General features: G+C 43.6%; 1 protein-coding gene across 2 annotated transcripts in view; it reads left to right on the top strand.

The window, feature by feature from the left end:
* IFT81 (intraflagellar transport 81) overlaps nucleotides 1-22,387 on the top strand; it is a 1,024,548-nt gene that overhangs the window by 319,336 nt on the left and 682,825 nt on the right. For both annotated transcript variants that reach the window (XM_078667498.1, XM_078667499.1), the window contains one exon: nucleotides 640-724. In XM_078667498.1, coding sequence (XP_078523624.1) covers nucleotides 640-724 — 85 coding nt within the window. The remainder of the gene's footprint in view (nucleotides 1-639; nucleotides 725-22,387) is intronic.

The following is a 22,387-nucleotide window of genomic DNA, read 5'->3' as shown; positions in this document are numbered from 1 at the left end:
ATGTTTATGAAGGGCTTTCCGCTGGAGGGGAACATACATCATCTTGCTTTTAGTAACTTTTGATCATTTTGACCTAGTAACAATATTTTAGTTAAAATCTGCAGATTATGCAGCAGAAGATGGATTATGGGGCAAATGCAGCAAATCCATAACAATGTGGAAAAAGCATTGGCTGCAGAATCGCATAATTGCTGCGAGCCTGCGGATAAGTATGTTCTCTAATAAGGCACTTTTATCAAGTGTGCTTAGCAAATTACAAACAATATATTATTAATTGTCTTACTTTTTATTCTTTTTGTGAGTGTTTTCCATTTTATGATCCATGTTGATGTATCTGGATTGTGCATGGAAACACCCACAAAAGAATCCACTTGAACTGAACTAAATTCCAGTAGCAGATCTTGAAGGCTCTTACATTTCTTGTTCACCGTTCGTGCCTTTTTGAGCAAACTCAAACCCACCATTTGTGTTTATTTTTACTGACTATTGTGTGTGTGTTAATGTAGAGGTTTTTTTTTTTTTTTACAGTTGCTTAACTTGGCTACCGGCTAGCAACCTGCGTACTGTGAATGTAGCGTGTCTTTGTGACTTTTGCACAAAGGACCTGTGTATTATAATAGATTCTTTTCTGTATTCAAGCTGTTTCATGCAGAGCAGCGGTTGCAGAGAGCACAGCATCAGCTAAGAGACATGCGTCATGCAGCAGCAGATGCGAAGCCTGAAAGTAAGCCAACATTTACTGTGATTCAGACACATTTGTCACAAGTTTAGTCCATTCCAAGGCTTGTATGAATGTAACTTAACCAGTTGTATCTAAAAATCATGTGCTTCTCATTCATTTGCTATTGTATTTCACTGGCAATTGTGGTCTGGCTTCTTAGGGGTACTCTGCACACCTTCCAGCACCGCAAAGGTAATAACCTAAAAGATGCCTTCTTTAGCATATAGTGATATCCTTGTAAATCCTTCCCACCACCCGCTCTCCTCTGATGAGGTGAAAAGGGTCTCCAACAACCTGTAGAAACTTCTCTTGTGATAATTTTGGTGCAGTGCAGCAGCCATTGAATATTGTAATTGCATTTAAATACCACATACTATCAATGATGAGGCATTGACGTGCTTCGTGGTAATATGCTCCACTGCAACAGAAGATTAGAGGTTGTTTGGTAGTGGGTTAGCACATTTGTTTTTGACTGTGTAAGTTAATTGGGTTTGGATTGTGGTCTCACAATTTCATCCTTTTAACTAAACTTTATGAAAGAAATTGGTTAGCCAAAAGAGAATTAATAGAGAAAGATGTGCCATTAGTGGGAAGTGGTAACATCTGCCCAAGTTAGTTGGATGAGTAGGTAGGTTGAGAGAAGTTTGAAATGTAGTCATGAGATTCCATGAATGAATGAAGGATTTCTAAAGCGCATGGCTACTCCATGGAGTCTGAAAGGTTTGTATGGGGTCAACAGGTGGGAGAAAGCAAGAAATGGAACAGGAAACAGGAGAGCATGCAGAGGGTTAGTGCCAATGATAATGGGTGAAGTAGGGAATGCGGAAGATTTGATTTAATGACAGGGATATCCAGTCAAACAGACCATAAACAACAAAAAACCCATCCTAGACACTGGCTTGCCAGAGCAGTCTCTCGGGCACTGCCTGATTGCCCTATTGGCCTGCTGGGGTATGCTGGGATGTTACAATTTATTGTCTTGTGAGTAATTCAAAGTATCCTGAAAATGGATCTTCTTGTGCTTGGTAACCAGTGGAAGGCCTTCAAGGCATGGGAGATAGGGGCTTGTTCCTTTGCATATAGGAGTAATCTGCCAACACTGTTCTAAATTCTCTGTAATCTTCTCATGGTTGATATAGGTGAACCATCTTAAAGGGTCATAACACAGTCTAGTTTATACGAGATAAGATATTGTTGCATGAACCTTATGAGGGAAGTGTAGATGCACTAAGATGCATAACAATATTTTCATGATAAGAAATGCTGATCTGGGTAACTTATACACTAGGGCATTCATGGACAGTTCGTGGTCCATGATAATTCCAAGATTTTGTACCTCCTTGCCTATTATTGGTTGTGGTCTTAGTTCGTTTGACCAAGAGTTTTGAAGATCATCAGATAAGTATCTCAGTTTTGGAGTTGTTTAATTTGAGGTCTCTCCATGTCCTCCGTGTGTCAATGGCTGAGGCAACCAAACATTTTTGAGTTTCCAGTGTCCTAGTGGCTTTTCAATTTAAGAAGTAACTGAGTATCATTGGTGTAGATATAGCAAGTGAAGTCAAAGCAGTTGTTTAGTTCTGGTAAGAATTTCATGTAAATGTTGAAAACTAGAGCTGAGATCATAGAACCTTGAGGATCTCCAGTTTTTTATTGTAGTGTTTTGATTGGGAAGAATATAACATTTGTTATATTGTGTAGGTAGGATGAGACCCAAGTGAGAGTAATGCCTTTAATACCATCTTCTTTGAGTCTTAGGAGTAATTTGTAATAACTGTGTGTCAAATGCATCTGAGAGTTCCAAAATTAATCGTGCAACAACCTCATTTTGGCCCACTGTGTCTTAAGGTAATCCTGTATGACAATTAGGGCTCATTCAGTTCCCCTTCGCAGGGCAACATACCATAGATGCTCTCTTTGACCTCCTTAGTTCTTTTCAATATTATACACTAATGATCATTCATCTCAGTGTCCTTCTTGTTAGAAGAAGGAGCCAAGATTGGTGGAACTCATCAGTACGTATGCCATGCCTGTGCTGAAGAGCCATAGTTACAAAGAGGCACATTGTTGCCTACCAAGGGATTTTATTCACAGCCATGCACCCAAAATATATCAATTTACAAACAGAGGGAATATAGCAAGCCTTAGAAAATGTGTCAAATAAACTTATTTTGGAAAGAAAGCTGCTCCATCTGATTGTTTTCTAAGTAAACTGTTTTCAAGTAAGAGTGCCCTTGAGAAGTATATTTCCACTCAGCTGATTAGAAGTATGATCAAAAGAAAAGTCACCAAGTCTATACTCTTGAGGATTGAGCTCTGGAATTCACGTTTAGGTGCAACTCGACAACAGCACAATCCATTTTATGAGACCTTGCTTGGAGACTAGTTCTCTTTAGTCAGTAGTTTCTTCGAAACTGCAAACGGAGTGCAGGAAAGTTCATCCACTGGCAAAAGGCCTTAATGGGGCAAGTGGATTTGTCTCTTCTTTCTTTATCACATGTGCAGCTGTGGCATTATCCATCAAAATACAAACCACTTTGCCATTTCCGTCAAGTAGAAAGAAGTAAAGTTACTGTATGATTTTGGTCGTGAAAAGTGGAACTCTGTTGTAGACTGTAGTCTCTGTGAACAGACTTACCAATTACATGGCCGTAAGAATCAACTTTTTAAAAATATCAATGCTATTAATTTTTTATTTCATAATTGCACCTTCCAGTAATACACATCTAAAGAAGTAGATATATTGTTTCTTAAAAAGCATATTTCCTTATGGAGAAATTTTATAGTTGTGTGATATGATGCTCACCTTCAAAAGGGTGAAGCTGGAGATTAAACGTATCTTTACAGGGTCTGCACAGAAAGGATAGCAGTGCTTCTAATTGATCAAAGACATTTGTTCTGTCACTGTACACAATGTAAAACTCAATGTAAAACCCAAGCAAGGCGTATCTTGTTTGTTTGTGTTGCTTTCGCATTTGCATTTCAGGGTCAAGATCGACATAAGTCCTGACTTGCAACTGATACCTCCTTTTGCATTGCAGCTGCCCTCTGATCTCTGCCAGTGGAGTTTTCTCTGAGGTTGTGATCTTCCTCAATTAGTTCTCATTAAACCTGTTGTGTTGTTAGCTTTTGTGACCGTGGGTTTGGTCTACGACTCATGTTATCTGTCCTTCAGAAAATGTAAACCCTCCCCACTTTATCCTCCACACGTACAGAAACAGCCAACCACTGCTCAAATGTATCAGTCTTAAATTACTGTACCACAAGATTATCTATTTTCCATTGCCCAGCAGACACCGAGGTGTAAATCGCAGCCATTATATTTCAAGGTACATCATACTGAATACTTCCCTCCAATATTCTCCCTTGTCTACTTCTGTGAACTCCATTTTATCCTGTATTTTCTGGTAGTGTCCCAGGTAAGATCATCAGTGTCCCGCCCTCTCACAAAGTCCTTTTACTTCAAGATGAACTTATAGCTTGTACACATGTTTGGGTGTGGGTTTAAAAACCTTTTCCCTTTTTGTCCTTAATTAGCATATACATTAAAAAATGATTCCTATATTAAACTGACATGAGTGATAAGGATGTATCGGTAAAGAAATAAAGGGGGGTGAATTCAGGAATGTATTTATTTTTTATTTTGAACGTTTTTTTATAGCGCAACCGTGACCCTTGCTTATATCCGAGCACTTTACAAATTTACAGAGAGTAGCAGAGTGATAACAATAAAATCATATACAAAGAAGAAGAAAGATATATGTTGTAGTTCTCTTCCAGGGGATCCTCATCAATAGTCATAAGCATTAGAATATTCCCGCCCATGCGCGGGACCCCGGAAACACTATATTATATGTGCCCCACATATATATACTCATATATATATATATATATATATATATATATATATATATATATATATATATATACATGTGTATATATATATATATACATATATAAACAAGCAATTGCAGCCAAAAACACAATAGAGCTGGATTATGCTGTAAAGAATTTCCACCATACATGAAACAAATGCATTAGAAACATGAAAAACAACATCAAAGATTGTTTTGAAACTGTTTTAATGCTGAAAAAGCAGTAGAAATTCTTATTATATCCTGAAAGCATAGAAAGCTCCCAGGCTGCATTGCAAACACACAGTCTAAAAAGACTGAAAAGCTAACCTGTAGCTGCATGCTACAAAAAACTGACACCGTGCCTTTAAGGCACTGATGACCCCCAGTATCCCATCATGCCTCAGGGGTGACAGTTGGGTCCGTTGTTCTTTCCGGCTCCTTCAGGAAGGATCCTGGTTACACAGCTCCACTCTTTTTCTGTTTCTGACAGAAAATTCTCTCCGTTTTCTACTTTTTTAACCTTACTTCGACGTTTTTCATCTAGTCAAGTAGGTTTTCTCTAGTTGGTTGGCATTTTCATCTTGATATGCCTTCCCTTTTTGACAAATGCCCTTCTTGTGGCAAGAAGAAGGCAAAGACAGACAGCCATGAGGTATGCATCCTTTGCCTACCTGAAGAACATGACCCTAGGACCTGCCCTCACTGTGAGTCCCTGTCATCAAGAACTTTGAAAGACAGGGAGAGAATTCGAGTCTATGGCCTAGCCCATAGGTCTTCTAGAGGGAGGTCCACATCCAAGAAGAGCTCCAAGAGGTCCAGAGAACCTTCAAAGGGCAAGTCTTCTCGTCCTGCAGCTTCAGCATCGGGTTCGGCGCTGAGAAAGGAGCAACCGGTGGGTCATTCTTCGAAAAAACTACGTTTATCACCGTCGACGGCAGGCTCGCCGTCAAGAAGATCAGGTATGTCGTCGTCGAGATGTCAAGACCCTCCGCCATCGTCAACTCGGCGACGATCGGCGTCGAGGGATAAGACCCCTCCACCGTCATCAACCAGGCGACGACCGGCGTCCAGAAGTGTGACTCCGCCGACGTCAACAGGGCAATGTTCGGCATTGAGGGGTAAGGAGCCTCCGCCTTGGTCGTCGTCACGACGTTCGGCGTCGAGAGCTGGCTCACCTCCGTCGTCACAGGCTAAGCGACCGACGTCGAGAGCCCCAAGTCCTCCGCCGTCGACAACCAGGCGTCAATCGGCGTCGAGGAGGAGATCTTCGTCGACGTTCGGCGTCGAGGGCGACCAATACCCCTCCGCCAACATCACGTAGACATTCGAAGTCTCCGTTCGTCGGCCACACAACGCCGCTCGATGTCGAGAGACCATTCCTCACGCCGTTCGCCGTCGAGGCATACGACATCGAGATCACCTGATCCACCGGCGCCACAGAGACGGTTGGCGTCGAAGGAAAGGACTCCGTCGACCGTGGGACAACACCGGTCGACGTCGAGAGGTCATCATCGCTCGTAGTCAAGGCATGCGCCTTCAGAGCATTCGACGTTGAGGCGCCATGAACGGTCCAGATCGACTTCGAGACACCATGAACGAAGATCCAGGGATGGTTCAGTGATCCTAGTGACTGAATCAGCCTCCCGTCACTCTTCTGGTTCTTCCAGATCAAGATCTAGAAGTCCTGCCCGCAGATCTAGAAGTCCTGCCCGCAGACCTCACACTGATGGTGTGCAGTTGTCTCCCAGATGGAATATGCCTCTGCACAATTGGCGAGACTCAGGTGCGACAAGAAGGCTGCAGGAATATGTCAGCCCAGTACACAGATCTCCTCTGCAAAGACTGGTCGAGGAAGTAGACAGTCGCAACCCTCCCAGGCGCAGAGAAAGATCTCCTGTGAGGCGAGCTGCATCTCGTTCCCCTGCACAAGAAGAACCCACAGGGAGGTCTCACGAGAGGAGGCGCGATCGTTCCCCTAGACGGGAGGTACCCGCCAGAAGATCTCACGAAAGGAGGGCTCGAACACCAGCTACTTCTCCTACCTCCTCTACCCGCTCTTCCATACGGGATTACTCTCCCACTTTGGCTGATAGCCCTGTCTCTAGGGTTTCCCCGGTGGACGATATCAACACCTATCATGATGTCTTACAGAGGGGGGCACTGAAATTAAACATCGAGCTGTCTGTGCCACAGGTCTCCACGACAGTGATCTTTGAGACTCTTCACCAAAAGTCGGGGTCTCGTCCAGTGCTACCGTTGGTCCCAGGGATCATGGATCCTGTCAATGATGTGTTCCTGGCTCCAGCATCTGCGAAAGCGGTGCTGGCTCGCATCCAAAAGAAGTATAAGGCCGCACCCTCGGAACCGGTCTTTGTGAAAGCGGACCCGCCCACCGACTCAGTAGTCGTGGCGGCGGCACGAAAGACCCACTCAGTCTCTCCCTCCTCCTCAACTCCTCCTGATAAGGACAGCAAGTTGCAAGACTCGTGGGGCCGCAAGGTCTGCAGTTCTGCCGCTTCGACGCTGAAGGTTTCTAGCGCGGCTGCGCTTTTAGGCAGGTACGATAGAGCCTTGTGGGACTCAATGGAGCGTTTTAAGTCAAAATTGCCAAAGGAGGACCAACAAGACTTCGAGGAGACCCTGACGGAAGGAAGTCTGGTGGCTAACCAGATAATTAGCACTGCTGCAGACGGAGCAATACTGGCGGGACATTCATATGCCCATGGAGTATGAGACGTTCATCTTGGCTGCGCCTGACAGGCCTCAAGCCTGATGCGCAGCAGCGCATTCTGAACCTCCCGTTTACTGGAACATCTCTCTTCGGCCAGCACACGGACGACGAGATGAGTCGGATAAAAGCCGAGCTCGACACCGTCAAGGCAGTCGGCTTAGAGAAAAAGAAGGAGTTTAAATGCCCTTTCAAGTCCAACAGAGGCAGAGGGGCTCAACAGAGGGTTCAAAACCCTCAGTCGTCCCAAAATAAGACCCAGGGCAAAACCCAGTTTCGGGGTGGTAAAGCCAACCGAGGTAGAGGAGGTCACCAGCAGTCCTCTACCTCGACGAGAGGAGGAAAACAATGAGCACTGGCTTCCTCTAGCACCGTTGTCCACTCCAGTGGTAGGAAGTATTTCAAAACATCTGGCAGAGTGGGGCAGCATCACGAACGATCGGTGGGTGCTGAATACACTGCGCAATGGATATGCTCTTCGATTCCGTGCGCCTCAACAGGACATTCCCCCAAAGAAATCTCGTCCGCACCAACTCGATCTGCTCCGAAAAGAGGTGAAGGCTCTTCTCCTAAAACGAGCTATAGAAGAGGTGCCTCCCTCACAAAGGGGAAAAGGAGTCTACTCCAGATACTTTCTTGTCCCCAAAAAGGATCAGGAAAACAAGTTCTGGCCTATCCTGGATCTTCGTGTTCTGAACAAGAACGTAGTCAAGGAGAAGTTCCGCATGCTTGCTCTTCACCAAATATGTCTACATCTGCAAGTGGGAGATTGGATGTGTTCGATGGACTTGCAAGATGCCTACTTCCACCTTCCATTTGCCATGCGACATCGGAAGTTCTTAAGGTTTCTGGTGGGCAGCAAACACTACCAGTACAGGGTCATGCCTTTCGGGCTAAAGTCAGCGCCGAGAGTCTTCACCAAATGCATGGCAGTGGTGGCAGCCTGCCTGCACAAAAGAGGACTTTTCGTCTATCCCTACCTGGACAACTGGCTCCTAAAAGGCCCATCTCCTCATCAGGTAGAGAACGACTTTCACCTTTGCCTGCTACAATTGCACAGGCTCGGCCTCCACGTCAACATGGAGAAGTCAGTACAACTACCGACCCAATCCATTCACTACCTGGGCTCCGTTCTGGATACAAAATTGGGAAAAGCGTATCCTTCGGAGGAGAGACTATTTTCTATGCAGCAAAAGTGCAGAGTTCTACTGCAGTCCCAGAATCCAACAGCGCGTCAAGTAGCGTCTCTGCTGGGTTCCATGGCGTCCTGCATCTTCCTGATTCCTCACGCCAGGCTGAGGATGCGACTTTTGCAGCAGGCTCTGGAGGATCAATGGGATCAGTCGACGGGGCTCTGGGAAGACAGGATCTATCTTTCCCAGGTGACGAAGACTTCCATCAAATGGTGGACTCACCCTCACAACCTTCTGGTGGGAGTGTCTTTTCACCAACCTCTCCCGACACAGTCTATAGTCACAGACGCGTCTCTCCAAGGCTGGGGAGCACACATGGGGTGTCTGCAGATTCAAGGAAGGTGGTCATCAGAGTATGGAAGCATGATGCACTAATGGCATTGACTTGGACAGACATGTTGAGTTTGCTAGCGATAATGATCCAGAGGTTCTTGGCATGGATGGTAGGGGTGGGTGATGTTGCTAACTCTGAAGGTTTCCAGGTGGAGTCCCATGGTGATGCGCTCCTCCCAAAGATCACAATTTTGGTCCTGTCCGTTTTAAGCTTTCGACAGCAGGTCTTCGTCCAGTGGCCGATTCATGCAGGCAGTGAACTTGTTCTTGGTACTAATCGTCATGTCTGTGAGGGAGAGAATGAGGTGCGTGTTGTCGATGTAAGAGAGAATGTTGATGTTTTGATACTGGCTAGAGGGGTCATATATGCGTTAAAGAGGGTCGGGTGCAGGCAGGATCCTTGCGGCACTCTGCAGATGAGGTCACAGGTGTCTGAGGTGTATGGTGCCACACTGACTAACTGGGTCCTTCCAGCCAGGGAGGAGCAGATCCATCTGAGTTTGTGTCCTTGGTTTCCGATGTTGTCTTTGTGTATTGGTTGAGGATTGTGTAGAAGTCTGTGTCAAATGCTGCGGAGAGGTCCAGGAGGATGAGGACTGCTGGATTGCCTTTGCCAGAGTCATGTCGTTGTCATCCATTGCGCGGATGAAGACAGTTTTTGTGCTGTGGTTGGGTCTGAAACCTGACTCAGTGATGTCAAGTAGTTGGTTATTGAGGTATTGAGTCCCAATTAATTGAGCACTAGGGATCGAAACGTCGACTTTGTAGATTGCCTTCACAACCTAACCATTGCGTTGAATCATGTTGTGTTTTGGCAGTTGTTTGGCATACCTTGAATGTAAAACTGATTGAAAAGTGGCCAACATTTGCTCTTTCTTTTGCTTGTTTCCAACACTTTGGAATTCTTCTTTTGCTTTTTGTGTTCCTTTCGTTCTTGGTACAGGATTGTGCCTTGTTATCTTTTGAACCACAAGACTTACATTGTTGAAAATAAAGGTCCTGTCCGGCTGGACAGTGACAAAATATAGTTCCCGATTATGGCCTATATTTCATTATTGTTGTGTTTTATCTAAAAAAGCTAAGGACCATTGTTCTTAATAGCAGTATTTACCCACGGTCCGCAGCTAACTGTTTGGGTTACCTTGTTACGAAAAAGTATCATAGCGCAATCACTGGATTGCAAGGTTTTTCTGGAAAAACCACCGACCCTCAGCCGAGGGTAGGCCACCCTAGTACAAATCACTCCTTTTTATTCTAAACCTGATATGTCCGATCACGCACCACTGTACACGGATGACTACATTAAGCGAATCTGTCAGAGACCTTCCCTTCTCTCTGATAACCCTGATGCTCCTACTACAGTCACCAGTTCAATACCAGACCAATTAGAGAAACTCCGTAAAAAGCAAGTTCGACTTCAGTTGATGATTTTAATGTTAACTGATTATTTAAAAGCAAACGTAATTCCCCTAGGCCTCCAAATCCGCAATATCCCTGGTATCTTTACAGACAATCCCAAATACATAAACAACTTCAGCTATATTGGGACAACATGCTCCAGGCATTGGTTATGTTTAGGGATTGATATAGCGACAGAGACACTGATCTCCCTTGAGGCGGAGATTGCCGATCTGGAGAAACAACTGGCGGAGGCAAACCCTCCAATTGATGTAACCAGACTCCTTGAGCAGCTAGAAAAGACTATAGCTGATTTTCATAGGATAGAACAAAACAAAAAGGCAAACAAAGTGAAGAAAGACATCAAAGCCTATAATACAGAAAACACCTTCCCTTATCTCCAAAAAGATTTTTATACCAATAAAGCCTACTCCAACCCCCGTGGAGATAAACCCTGGGGACGCTATAACCGTCGGCAAAACCTTGTTGGTTTTTCGGATACATCTGCTGAGTCGTCAGAAAGCTCAGACGCAGGTGAAGGGCCTAGCACTGGAAACAGGCGTGGTGGGGGACAGCCTAATTTTTTAGCCAGAGGCCAGCCAAACACCCCACAGCGAGGAAGAGCAAAGAAAAGATGGCACAACCCCCCTGGAGAACGGAAAACCAGGAACAATTTCTACCAATGGTAACCGCTCCCTCCACTGAGGTTATTCCCATATTTAATCTTTCTAAACATGTTCTATGTAATACTGAACTGGAACTCCTTAAAAAAGGTCTCTCCTTTGTGCCCACCACCCGTCCCGATTTCATGGAGCTGCAGACGGAATTGTTGAGATTTTTTAGAACAATACGTCTGAAAGCCTTTTTTCAACTACACCTAAGCCCCTTGCAAGATTCATACACACCTTTTAGACCTCCTTCCACTTTTTCGCCCACATCTACTATGGTGCCTGCAGAAATTGTGACGTTTGAAAAACTAGTTCTTAATGACCTGGCTCTGATTCAAAATCAGAAACTATTCATCCCTTATAATATATCACTCCCAGAAAAAAATGCTATCAATACCCTAAAAAGCAACAATAACATAATCATCAAAAGCGCTGATAAGGGAGGGGGGATTGTCATCCAAGAAATTGAGGCCTATAAGGAAGAAATCTTGCGACAATTAAATAATACCGAACACTACCAAAGGCTCCCTGGCAATCCTACCAGTCGAATACAGGAGACCATCAAGGAACTAACGTCCCAAGCTTGTACAGAGGGATATTTAAGTAAGAAAGAATATAATTTCCTCAACACCAAATCCCCACGTGTCCCGGTAATATATACATTGCCTAAGATACATAAAAACCTCACCAACCCGCCAGGACGCCCAATTGTATCCGCATGTGGTTCCGTTCTGGAACCATTAGGAGCCTATGTTGACTTTTTTATCAAGGATTTTGTCCCTTCAACAACTTGCTACATCAGAGACAGTATGTCTATGATTAATCTGGTTGAGCATTTGGACTTTGACCCCCAGTATGAAACACTCTGCACATTAGATGTAGAATCGTTATATACTAACATCCCCCAAACAGCTGCCTTGCTAGTCATTCAAAAAATCTTGGACACACGGCCACGTCCACATAGGGTACCCTCACTATTCATTCTCCAACTCCTCGAGCTCTGCTTGACAAAGAATTTTTTCTGCTTTGATAACACCTACTATCAGCAGATCAAGGGGACCTCTATGGGGGCTATTTTTGCCCCCAATCTGGCCATACTATTTATGGACCAGTTAGAAACGGGCTCAATCCTGATGCCAGGCAACCCTTTTCATCCTGGCATCAAACTGTGGCGTCGCTATATAGACGACATTTTTTTGATCTGGACTCAGACTTCTGAAACATTGCTACAGCTTCTCCACTGGCTCAATAACAACTGCCTTGGCCTGACCTTTTCCCTTACCCATGACAAATCATCAATAGCATTCTTAGACCTCACCATTTACCACGCAGATGGTGAGCTTCTCACAAAGCTATTCCGAAAACCGACAGAGCGCAATACGCTTCTGAACTATAAGAGCAATCATCCTAGGGCCCTCAGAGATTCACTACCATATTCGCAGTTTCTAAGGATCAGACGCAACTGCTCTGATAAAAGTGATTACTTCAGAGAGGCAGAAGTATTGTCCATTAAACTCAAGGAAAGAGGCTACCCGAAGAGAGTAGTGAAACAAGCTTCCAAACGCGCATGGTACTGCCCGCGGGAAGTCTTGTTATCCCCTAAGGAAAAGACCCAAAAAGAGAGAGTAGCGTGCGTGACCACCTTCTCTCCAATATCGAATAAAATCAGAAAATCGATCTTGAAGCACTGGCCGACTATAAATGTGGGAAGCATCAAAATCGACAAACCCCTTTTCGCATTTCGGAAAAATAAAAATCTGAAAGACCATTTAGTGAGGGCAGCCCTTCCAGGCACTACACAAGGGAATACACTTGAAACAGCCTGGGGTTTGCCACCCATTATAGGCCATGCTAAGTGCGGCAGATGTAATGTTTGCGACTTCACGGTGGAGGGCACAAAATTCACTCACCAGCACATCACGTTTGAGAGAAGATCTTTTTCAAACTGTAATACATTGAATGTGATTTATGTTATTGAATGCCCTTGTCCCAAACTCTACGTGGGACAAACGACGCAGAAAGTAAAGACCAGAATCTGCCAACACAGGAGCCGCATTAGATGCAGGACTGCAAATGCCCCCCTGGTGGACCACTACATTGCGGCGGGACACACTGAAAATGACATCAAATGGTCCATCCTTAAAGTCGTGAAACTTCCTCCAAGAGGTGGCAATCTGGGCCAACTGCTGAATAAGGAAGAATTAAGAACAATGATTCAATTTGATACCATTCGTAACGGCCTAAATCGGCTAGAAGATTGGACTAGTCTCCTCTGAATTACTTTATAAATAACTTTCCCCTTTTTTCATAATTTGGAACAAGCGGAACCACATGGATAATGAATTCCTTTAATATATAATTGACTGGTCGAATACAATGGAAAATTGTTTTTTAAAAAAAGTCACCCAAAATATCGGCACTCGCACAATAATTGATGCACATGGTCACCAATGTAAATGCTATCAATTGCACAAATGTCACTTCATGCACTGACTCCTCAATACGGCGCCCAACGCAGCTCACGCGATCCCAATTCATGATGGCACCCACTCTTCTCTCTGCCCATCCTCTTAGCAAAGGGGTTGCCTAATTGCTTTGCCGCGCACTGACCCACCCAACATAGCGCGCAGCTCCAGCCATCCGCTCCCATCCCAAGATGGCGCCCATTCGTGCCGTCTCCCCGCCTGACGCCCTGCACGCCTACTTTAGTGCAATGGCTCCCACTGAGAAGCTAGCGGTTCACTGGACATTGCCTTCCACCCGCCACTACTATGCCGATCGAGGCACAGTGAGGACACCACGCCTTCAGGTAAGAACAGCACGGACCCACAGTGCGAGATCTCCTGAAATTTTTAGTATGACAATCCCTTGACCCCGATTCATTTCCTTACAGGGAACAATACAATTTCAAAGCAGTCCCAAGCTACCCGGTGCGGAGCACGGACCAGACTTGATCACTCACGAACCCTTCAAGGTAATTCCCGTCTCTGAGCCCAGGCATGACACGACAGCCCCGCCTTAAGCGGTAATTTATTTTTCCCCCCCTTTTTAATTTTCAGGCGGACGACCCATATCCACCTCCACCCCCTGGCACAGGGTCGCTCTCGACCTCCGACTCAGGGTAAGCTCATTCCCTCCCAGCTACTCGCCCTACCGAACCCAAAAATTGCACCCTTATCGGATGCCCACTGCATGTGTAAAACACGGATATTTTTCGAAACAACTGCTCGCGTCTGCGTAAACCTGCACAATCAGGCAATGGTTTATGAAAGTATATTAAAGTATTCACAAGTCACTACCACGTCGGTAAACCAAAACCCCTCACGAATGTACCACATATTTAAACACGAATAAGTCGAATCCGAGTACAAGCATATGTTAACTCAGGTGATCTAACCTTCAGGTCTAATGAACACTCTTTTAATGTCAGAAATTGTTTATGGTCTAAAACTTTTTTCTCGCCTTCTTTCCTCCTTTTTATTTTCTACAGGCGGTCATTCAAATTGTAAATATTTTATTCTGACAGGCAAATACTGTAAATCTGTCAGTCCTGATGATGGTCCCAATTAATTGAGCACTAGGGATCGAAACGTCGACTTTGTAGATTGCCTTCACAACCTAACCATTGCGTTGAATCATGTTGTGTTTTGGCAGTTGTTTGGCATACCTTGAATGTAAAACTGATTGAAAAGTGGCCAACATTTGCTCTTTCTTTTGCCTGTTTCCAACACTTTGGAATTCTTCTTTTGCTTTTTGTGTTCCTTTCGTTCTTGGTACAGGATTGTGCCTTGTTATCTTTTGAACCACAAGACTTACATTGTTGAAAATAAAGGTCCTGTCCGGCTGGACAGTGACAAAATATAGTTCCCGATTATGGCCTATATTTCATTATTGTTGTGTTTTATCTAAAAAAGCTAAGGACCATTGTTCTTAATAGCAGTACTTATAAACGCTAAGCACGTTAAATGACCAGCTGCAACCCACTGGCAAGAAAGCACCATGCACTGTTATAGTTAAATAAAGTCAACAAATACAATGAGAAGCATTATGGCCGACAAGCGCATGAACCCATTTCCAAGTGTGATAGACTGCAGCATAATGTTTGACCAGTATGCATGGGGCGCTGGAGATGTGATGCAATGACAGCGTTGGAAAATCACTTGGCACATTAATCACTCCTGGTACATACAACACAGGCCGGGGGGGGGGGGAGGGGTTGAAGTGTCATGAGGGGCGCATTCTCAGTATTAATGACTGTAAAAATCCAAAGTGCAGCAGGACCAGAACAATCAATCATTTTCCACTGGTTAAAAGTTAGTGTGGAAGACAGTGAAACTCCTCTCATGGCTGGAGCACAAGGACGCACTTTCAAAGAGAGCCCTCGGATGGATGACCCTGAATACATACACGAAGCCTAATTCAACCTGGGATATGACAAAATATAAAAATTGGTTTTATAAAATATATATTTGGTCTTCTCCCCTGTGTTCAGCATCTCCCTCTGTGGTTTCGCAACAAAGCAGGCTCCGTGTGCCGCTTATGTGGATCGGCTCGGGAAGACATGCTGCATTTACTATGCTCTTGTAAAGAACTCATAAAAGAACGAAAGAAATTGCTGAAACAACTTTTCAATCAACGAGGGATTCGTACCAGGAGGCAAGCTCTGTTGGCATGTTTTGCACCTAGCGATCCACAATTGAACTGCAGAACAGTGAAGTATCTGAGACTGTGCGGTAGCAAAATGCCAGAAATGCATATAATAGGAACCTAGCCAGAAAAAAATATGTAAATGTGCAAAGGGTCTGAAGACACTTCAAACATATAATTCAAGCTGATAAAACTGACAAATTACTTATGCTGCAACATCTGCTCAAAATTTGCAGGCTTTTTTAGCATGGTTTTTAGATATAAGAAACATGAAAGATTGAGTTTTATATATGTACGTGATAGTTTTTTAATTGAATATATTTTTTGTATTGCAACGGTTTTAATTAACTATGCAAATAAACTACTTGACCTCACTGGTTAAATGACCTGTGCTAACACACACCGGCAACTTTATGCTGAACACCATAGATGAGGAAGGTCACAGCAGCCGCGGTACACGCAAGGAGGAGTTTCGGTTAAGACATGCTTCGTTGGTTATAAAAAATCCCAGGAGAGTGAGTGGCACCCATTATGCTAAGAACAGCACGACGTGGCAGCGCTCATGATGGCGAGTCACTTACCACTCCAGCTTAACACATAGAAAGCAAGTCTACATTTAACCCCCAACTTTGGTCGTCTTTTTGCCAAATTTTGCAGCCTCAAAAAAACAAACAACAAGGGATAAATATGTAACATTAAAGAAAATACATTGGGTGGCTGGGGAGAGGGTCCACAGATTAAAAAAAACCAAAAAAAAACATTGCTCTGGTTGGCTCGTTTTTCGCTGTGTTGCGCTGCATCCATGTGGAGCTACATCGTGAATTACTAATAATATTTATTTATTTTATTTTTATACAGCGCTGGCTAGACCCGGTGGTATCAGAGCACTTTACATGAGTATCAGAGCATTACAGTTAATATATTTGGGCGCTATTTCACTGTTGTATAGTAACGTAGTTTGTAGTTTGAGTGTATTTCCTGTGCCGCTATATAATTAAATAGAAGTGGGTAATGTACACCAGGGTAATAACAGACAACGTAGTTTCCCATATTGTGATAAGCTTTTGTACCATCCCTCGAAGGAGAGAAAGAACTGTCACGTCCCAATGGTTTCTTGGTGCAGTGATCTTTTTGGTAGAAAACAGGAGGAGGAGGGGCTTGACATCCTACTGTCCATAGGAAATAACACTGACCTCCTTGGGGATCGATATTTTTAGGAAAAGTGGGATCTCATACCAGTCTCTCAAACTCTCCGTTCCTGCAAGCCTAAGAACGTAAAGGTGAAAAACTCCACAGTCCCAAGAGCAGGAATCGAGTATCAAATGCAAAATGCAAGGCCTCAAGGAGATGTGAGACCCCATTACCTTTCCTAAGAACAAAATGCCCGATTCGTCCGAGAAAAGAAGAGGGAGTGATAATACCACACCGACCTGCCCAAAATAAAGCACCTTGTGCAGCCCTCGGGGTCGGATGCTTGATAAGATGCGTGTTGAAACACCCACCTCTTTCTAAGCGCCTCACTCACCAAGAGAAGCGAATTCCCTTGCATTCCCGCCTCTCAAAACAAGCACTGCTATGACTGCGTATACAGGTTCATTAACAAATTCAAAAGAACAATCAGCGAGGTTTTGTGTGCACCAAGGATATAAGAACAATTATTACTAGCTGCGAGTGGAGCCTGGACGGGAGATGTCTGCGTGTTGCTGGGAGGCACTGGTCACATGAATGCGGTGACCGGGGGACTCAGAGGCCGGGACTAATAAAAACAAGCTTCGAGCTCTTGTCTTTATGGGGCCATGAGAAACACATGGCCCCATAAAGATAAGAAAGTGCTTTGCGACAGCAGCAAAGCAGGCCACCGAGTCCGGATCGGAGGCCAAAGGGTGTCTAACAAAACCCCTCATTTCCAATGGCAGGCCACCGTTTAGGATAAACGGTGACGCCAACCAATGGACATGAGGGGCGGAGCTTAAAGCACCCTTCTGAAATGTCCGCCATTACAAGAGTTCTCGCAGACCGAGGAGTGCGTTGCGCTGCAATGCTCCACGCAAGACCTAAAAAATAGTAGGTGTATTTCTAAAACTGTCATCATTTGAACATGTTGTCTACTGACAGGAATATTTTGGCTAGGAGATAAGCTCTTCTTAATAAAACTGTAATTGTTTGCCCCCTCTTGATCAGTCAGCTTATTTTTCTAATTTAGAGACCTTTGCTTGACGTACAGTTGGCCCTAATTTTATAAACCAGGTTCGTTTCTTCAAAAATATATCATCTTATAGTTTGTGACTTTTAGTATATTAATCTTTTGCAAATATATTGAACCGGGGTGTTTTTAAGGAAATTGATATTCGATAGAGAAGATGCATTTTGAAGCTCCAATATTGTGACCCTTGCATATCAGTGATTAAATTATGTGTACAAGAATGCAACTTTTTGCTGGAGAAAGCTTGGTATGCTTTGCATTTCGATCAAACTCCACACTTTTGGGGTTACATTTCATTGTTGGACCTGACAGAAATGTTGTAATAGCAGAGGAAAAGGAATTCCACAATTAACCAGATGGATTAATTGATCAATTATTATACTTATTAATCAGTTGTTATATACACTTAAAGGGAGAAGATTTGCCCTAGCTATCCTAATTTGTAATAAACTTTAGTTCGCACATATCTCTGTCGCCGAGACAAAGCCATCGATTTTTATCGTGATACTGAGATACATCCACCGTTATTGTGAATTGGACATCATTGTCATCTGCTACATTAGTGTGGTAGTGAGTGCAGGTGGACAGCGGATGAATGTTGACCCCCAAAACAAGTAAACTATTGCACCTCTGCTCCCTGGGTGCCTCTTGAAACAGGACTGAATGGTTCACAATATCAGACTTTACTGAGCAGACAAACATAACAGAAGTATTTTGGCTTAGGTGGTCCTGAGGACGTTGTCCATGATATCGAAAATGGCTATCTGTTTTGTGCAAAGGATGGATTCCAAGTTGGCAGTAATTCAGAATACCACACTAGGCAAAATTATCTTGCAGTTACTTAGCTACAAATTTCTCTCAGCCTTTACTGGTGACTCGAAGTCCAGCTACAGTGTACTATCGACTAGACATCAATTATTATTACTCAAATTTTGTAGTAGTTGTTTTGGGATTGCATTTTTTGTTAAATTTAAGCTTGTGCATCCGTAACAGAGGTATTTATAATCTTATGCTGGTTCAAGGAGAGGGGTTTACTAGAAACATTTAACTAATCTTGTATTGTATCAAATTAATAATCTATGGATTTTAACAAGAGACTGATGTCTTCAAGAGACAGTGGTGTTCTGTAAAATATGGGGAGGCAACTGGGGTTATCGGAGACAGAGATATGAAAAGTTATGATTTAAAGGGGCTGTGGCCAACTGAACACAGTGCTCAGATGATGAGCCTGTGTCTCCCTAAATCGGCTTCCCAGACCACATACAACATGCAGCGGCGCAGTAATGAGGCGGGCTTTAGATCCAACAATGTAGGAGACCGTGGGGGGAAGAATGCGGAGTTCCTGAAGTGGCAACACTACCCCACAAGAGAAGATGCTTCCATAGGAGCGCACATCTAACAGCATCCATCTTGGGCCTACTGCAGTATCTTAAAACTAAGAAAGAGGGCGACCTAAGGTGAGCTTGGGGAGCAACGGGTGAGGCCAGTGTGCAATGTAACCAGCACTGTGCCCCACACCCTGTGGAGCGCTGGATGACAGAAAAAATCCTGAGATTGCTCAAAGCTAAATGGGCATATTTCATCAGCGGAAGCTCCCCAGTGGGCTTCCTTTGTCTTGGTTACTGTGTCATCTGACTTACCTCAGTAAGCGACCCCCATATAATACGGACAATATTACATGACCAAGCACTACCAGCATTGGCGGACCACTCCGTAGGGGCTTCTACTGCGACAAATATTATCAACAATCCCTACATTAGCCCTGACGTGGATTTATAAACATATATGGGCATTTTCTTAGATTCACAGACCGCTTTGCCCTAGATGCCTGACGGCTCACTGATAAAGTGATTTGTGGAAGCAGCTAACATACCAGGACCTTTAAGGTGCAACTTTAATTGTATATTCGTGCTTGGGGGCGATGGAATGTTCAGGAATAACAGGCCAAATTCGTGAAATGTACCCATCTGTAAGATATGTTGAGATGTGACAATATCCGCATTCGTAATGTCCAAGAGAATAAGAAAGGTGACTATGTTTTCCAGTTCTGTCAATTGCTCTTCCTCTTCATACTTAAAAAGAAAAATTTAAGCCTATGAGAGCTCTATTAAACAAGCCCACAGAGTTGGGGAGCCGACCAAGAGACATTATATTATACTCAAGCTAGGCTACTCCCTCTTAAACGATACACTATTATAGGAGACCAGGAGGAATGACCAGATCAGGAACAACTCATTGACCTGTTGTAGACCTTTTGTCAGACTGCGACAAATCTGCTACAGGTGGACCTTTCCATTTGTCTTATGGTTCCAGATTGGCTCGAAGCGGTACACGGTATGTACCCCGTAAGAAGCAGAAGAAATGTTGTGCTCTTCAAGAGAGTGTCCTCAGTCACCGATTAAGGAGGAGAATGGTCTACAAAAAAACCCAGAGATAAATGAAAGGCATCTAATCCTTCTCCCACAATGGTTGGAGGCAATTGAGGGATGGATCGGAAAAAGATGTAGTGAAGAGGGACAAAAGGAGGAAGAAATATGAAGGGTTGAATTTGAACACAGACGGGACATCAGATTATTTTGGTTGCTGTCGCTTAAACATTTCTTTGCTGTTTTCTTGTCCCCAAGTGTACTCTCCAGGGGATGGCAAGTAATCATCAATAACCATACTGGTTTCTTTCCAATTTTAGCATAATGGTCAAGATCCCATCTTGGAACATAAACGGGTTGAACTCCCCAATCACGCGCCATAAAATATGGAAGGAGGTGAGAGAGACCATCCCGGATGTCTTATGTCTCTAAATATTCATCTGAAAGCCTTGGACACTCCCTTAATGAGACATATGATCCAGCCCATCCAATATTCTTCAGCTACTAATACTAAAAAAAGAACGGGGGGATCATGATTGGTATACATAAAGATTTCCACCTCGAGGAAATAAAAGTGATTTAAGACAATTTAGAGGGCTGCTATATTTTAACTGGACCAGCAGGGACCCCTCCTAATATTTCTAATATATATAAACCTAATCAGGGCCAGGACCAATGCCTAATCAGTATCGTACAAAAACAATAGGAGCGCAGTATCCCGCAGGCTTGATCTGTCTAGGTGACTTCAATTTAGCACCGGACGCACTGCTTGATAAGCATCCATAAAATAGTTTTTTACACGTTGATGTAAATTGACCTACATGCCAGGGGTCATGGAAGTGACATCACACACCGTTTGATTTTAATGACATCATAGGAAGTAACATCATATGACCTTTGACCCTGAATATTCCCAGGAAGTGAGGTCGCATGGCCTTAATCCTAATAGCATGACAATAATTGACATCGCCGAAGTGTCATAAGAACTGTATGATTAGAATAACACAACACATACAAATGTATTTTTTCTATACCACCAAGATTAGGTTTCTGAGATGATCTTTAAAAGTGATGGGCTGCAAAACTTGCCCTGAACTCTATTGAGCGAGTGAAGTGAGTGAGCCCGACCTTTTCTATGGGGGTTTGGCACGGGGTTGACCCCTGAGAAAACCTTGAAAATATGGGCTCAAATAATGTATTTTAAAGCGCTGCTTTGACAAATGTATTAAACATTTGATGGGGCACTCATTAAATACTCAACTCCTTTATGGTGTGCAAATTCAATGAAACCTGATGCTCCCCATAAGTTGACTCCAGGTTTTTCAAAATGTTCTGTGGGTGCCCCCATACGTCAGAAATTGCATTGCCAGTCCAAGCATTTTGGCATGGGTGTACCCATGTCAAATATTATATACAATAGCTCAGTGCTGGTATTCTGCCATTAAGTCCATCCATATATCATGGGTGACCCATTTGTTTAAAAAACAAAATAACTTCTGGTATGTTTGTACTGGCATTTTGTCATTTTGTGCTATGGTTGTCCTCCATTATGCAAAGAGTTACCTCCAATTTGCTAGTACCAGCTTTTTCCAGCAGTACCCTATATGGCAAGAATTACATCAGGTGTGCTAATGACCGTATTTTATAATGGGTACCCATTATTCCAAGAATTACCTCCACTATGTCAGTGCAAGTATTTTCTCCAAGTTGCCTGTCATGCTATGCATAGCCTCCAGTATGCCAGTACCATTGTTTTGCCATCTGTGCCTCTATAAGCCAACAATTATCTTCCTTATTCCCGGGCCAATGGCGGAATCGCCAGCATAACTGTGCATTCTCACTCATGATCACTTGCATTCAATCATTTATACTCATTCTCACTCACTTAATCTCATTCATTTTTATTCACTTGCTCTCACTCGTTCATTCTCACTCGTTCTTTCGCTGACTTTTACTTCCAATTATTCTCACACATTTGCACTTACTCATTCCAAATCCTATTTACTCATACTTTTGCATTCACAGTTACTTACATTCACTCATTCTCAATCCCTTATTTTCACTCACTCTGACTCACTCATTCTTACTCCTTAATTTACGCTCACTCACTATGTCACTCTTACTCTGATTCATTCATACTTACTCAATCACAATCACTTTCAATCACTCTTACTCATTCTCACACTAAGTTGGACTCTCTCATTCACTGATACTTGCTGTCACTCATGCTCATTGTCACTCATACTCCTTAACACTCCTCACACTCATTCTTATTA

The sequence above is a fragment of the Lissotriton helveticus genome, chromosome 11 (genome assembly GCF_964261635.1).
Source record: "Lissotriton helveticus chromosome 11, aLisHel1.1, whole genome shotgun sequence".
Taxonomy (NCBI): Eukaryota; Metazoa; Chordata; class Amphibia; order Caudata; family Salamandridae; genus Lissotriton; species Lissotriton helveticus.
Note: the sequence above shows the minus strand (reverse complement) of the source record. Positions and strands in the feature narration are given on the sequence as shown.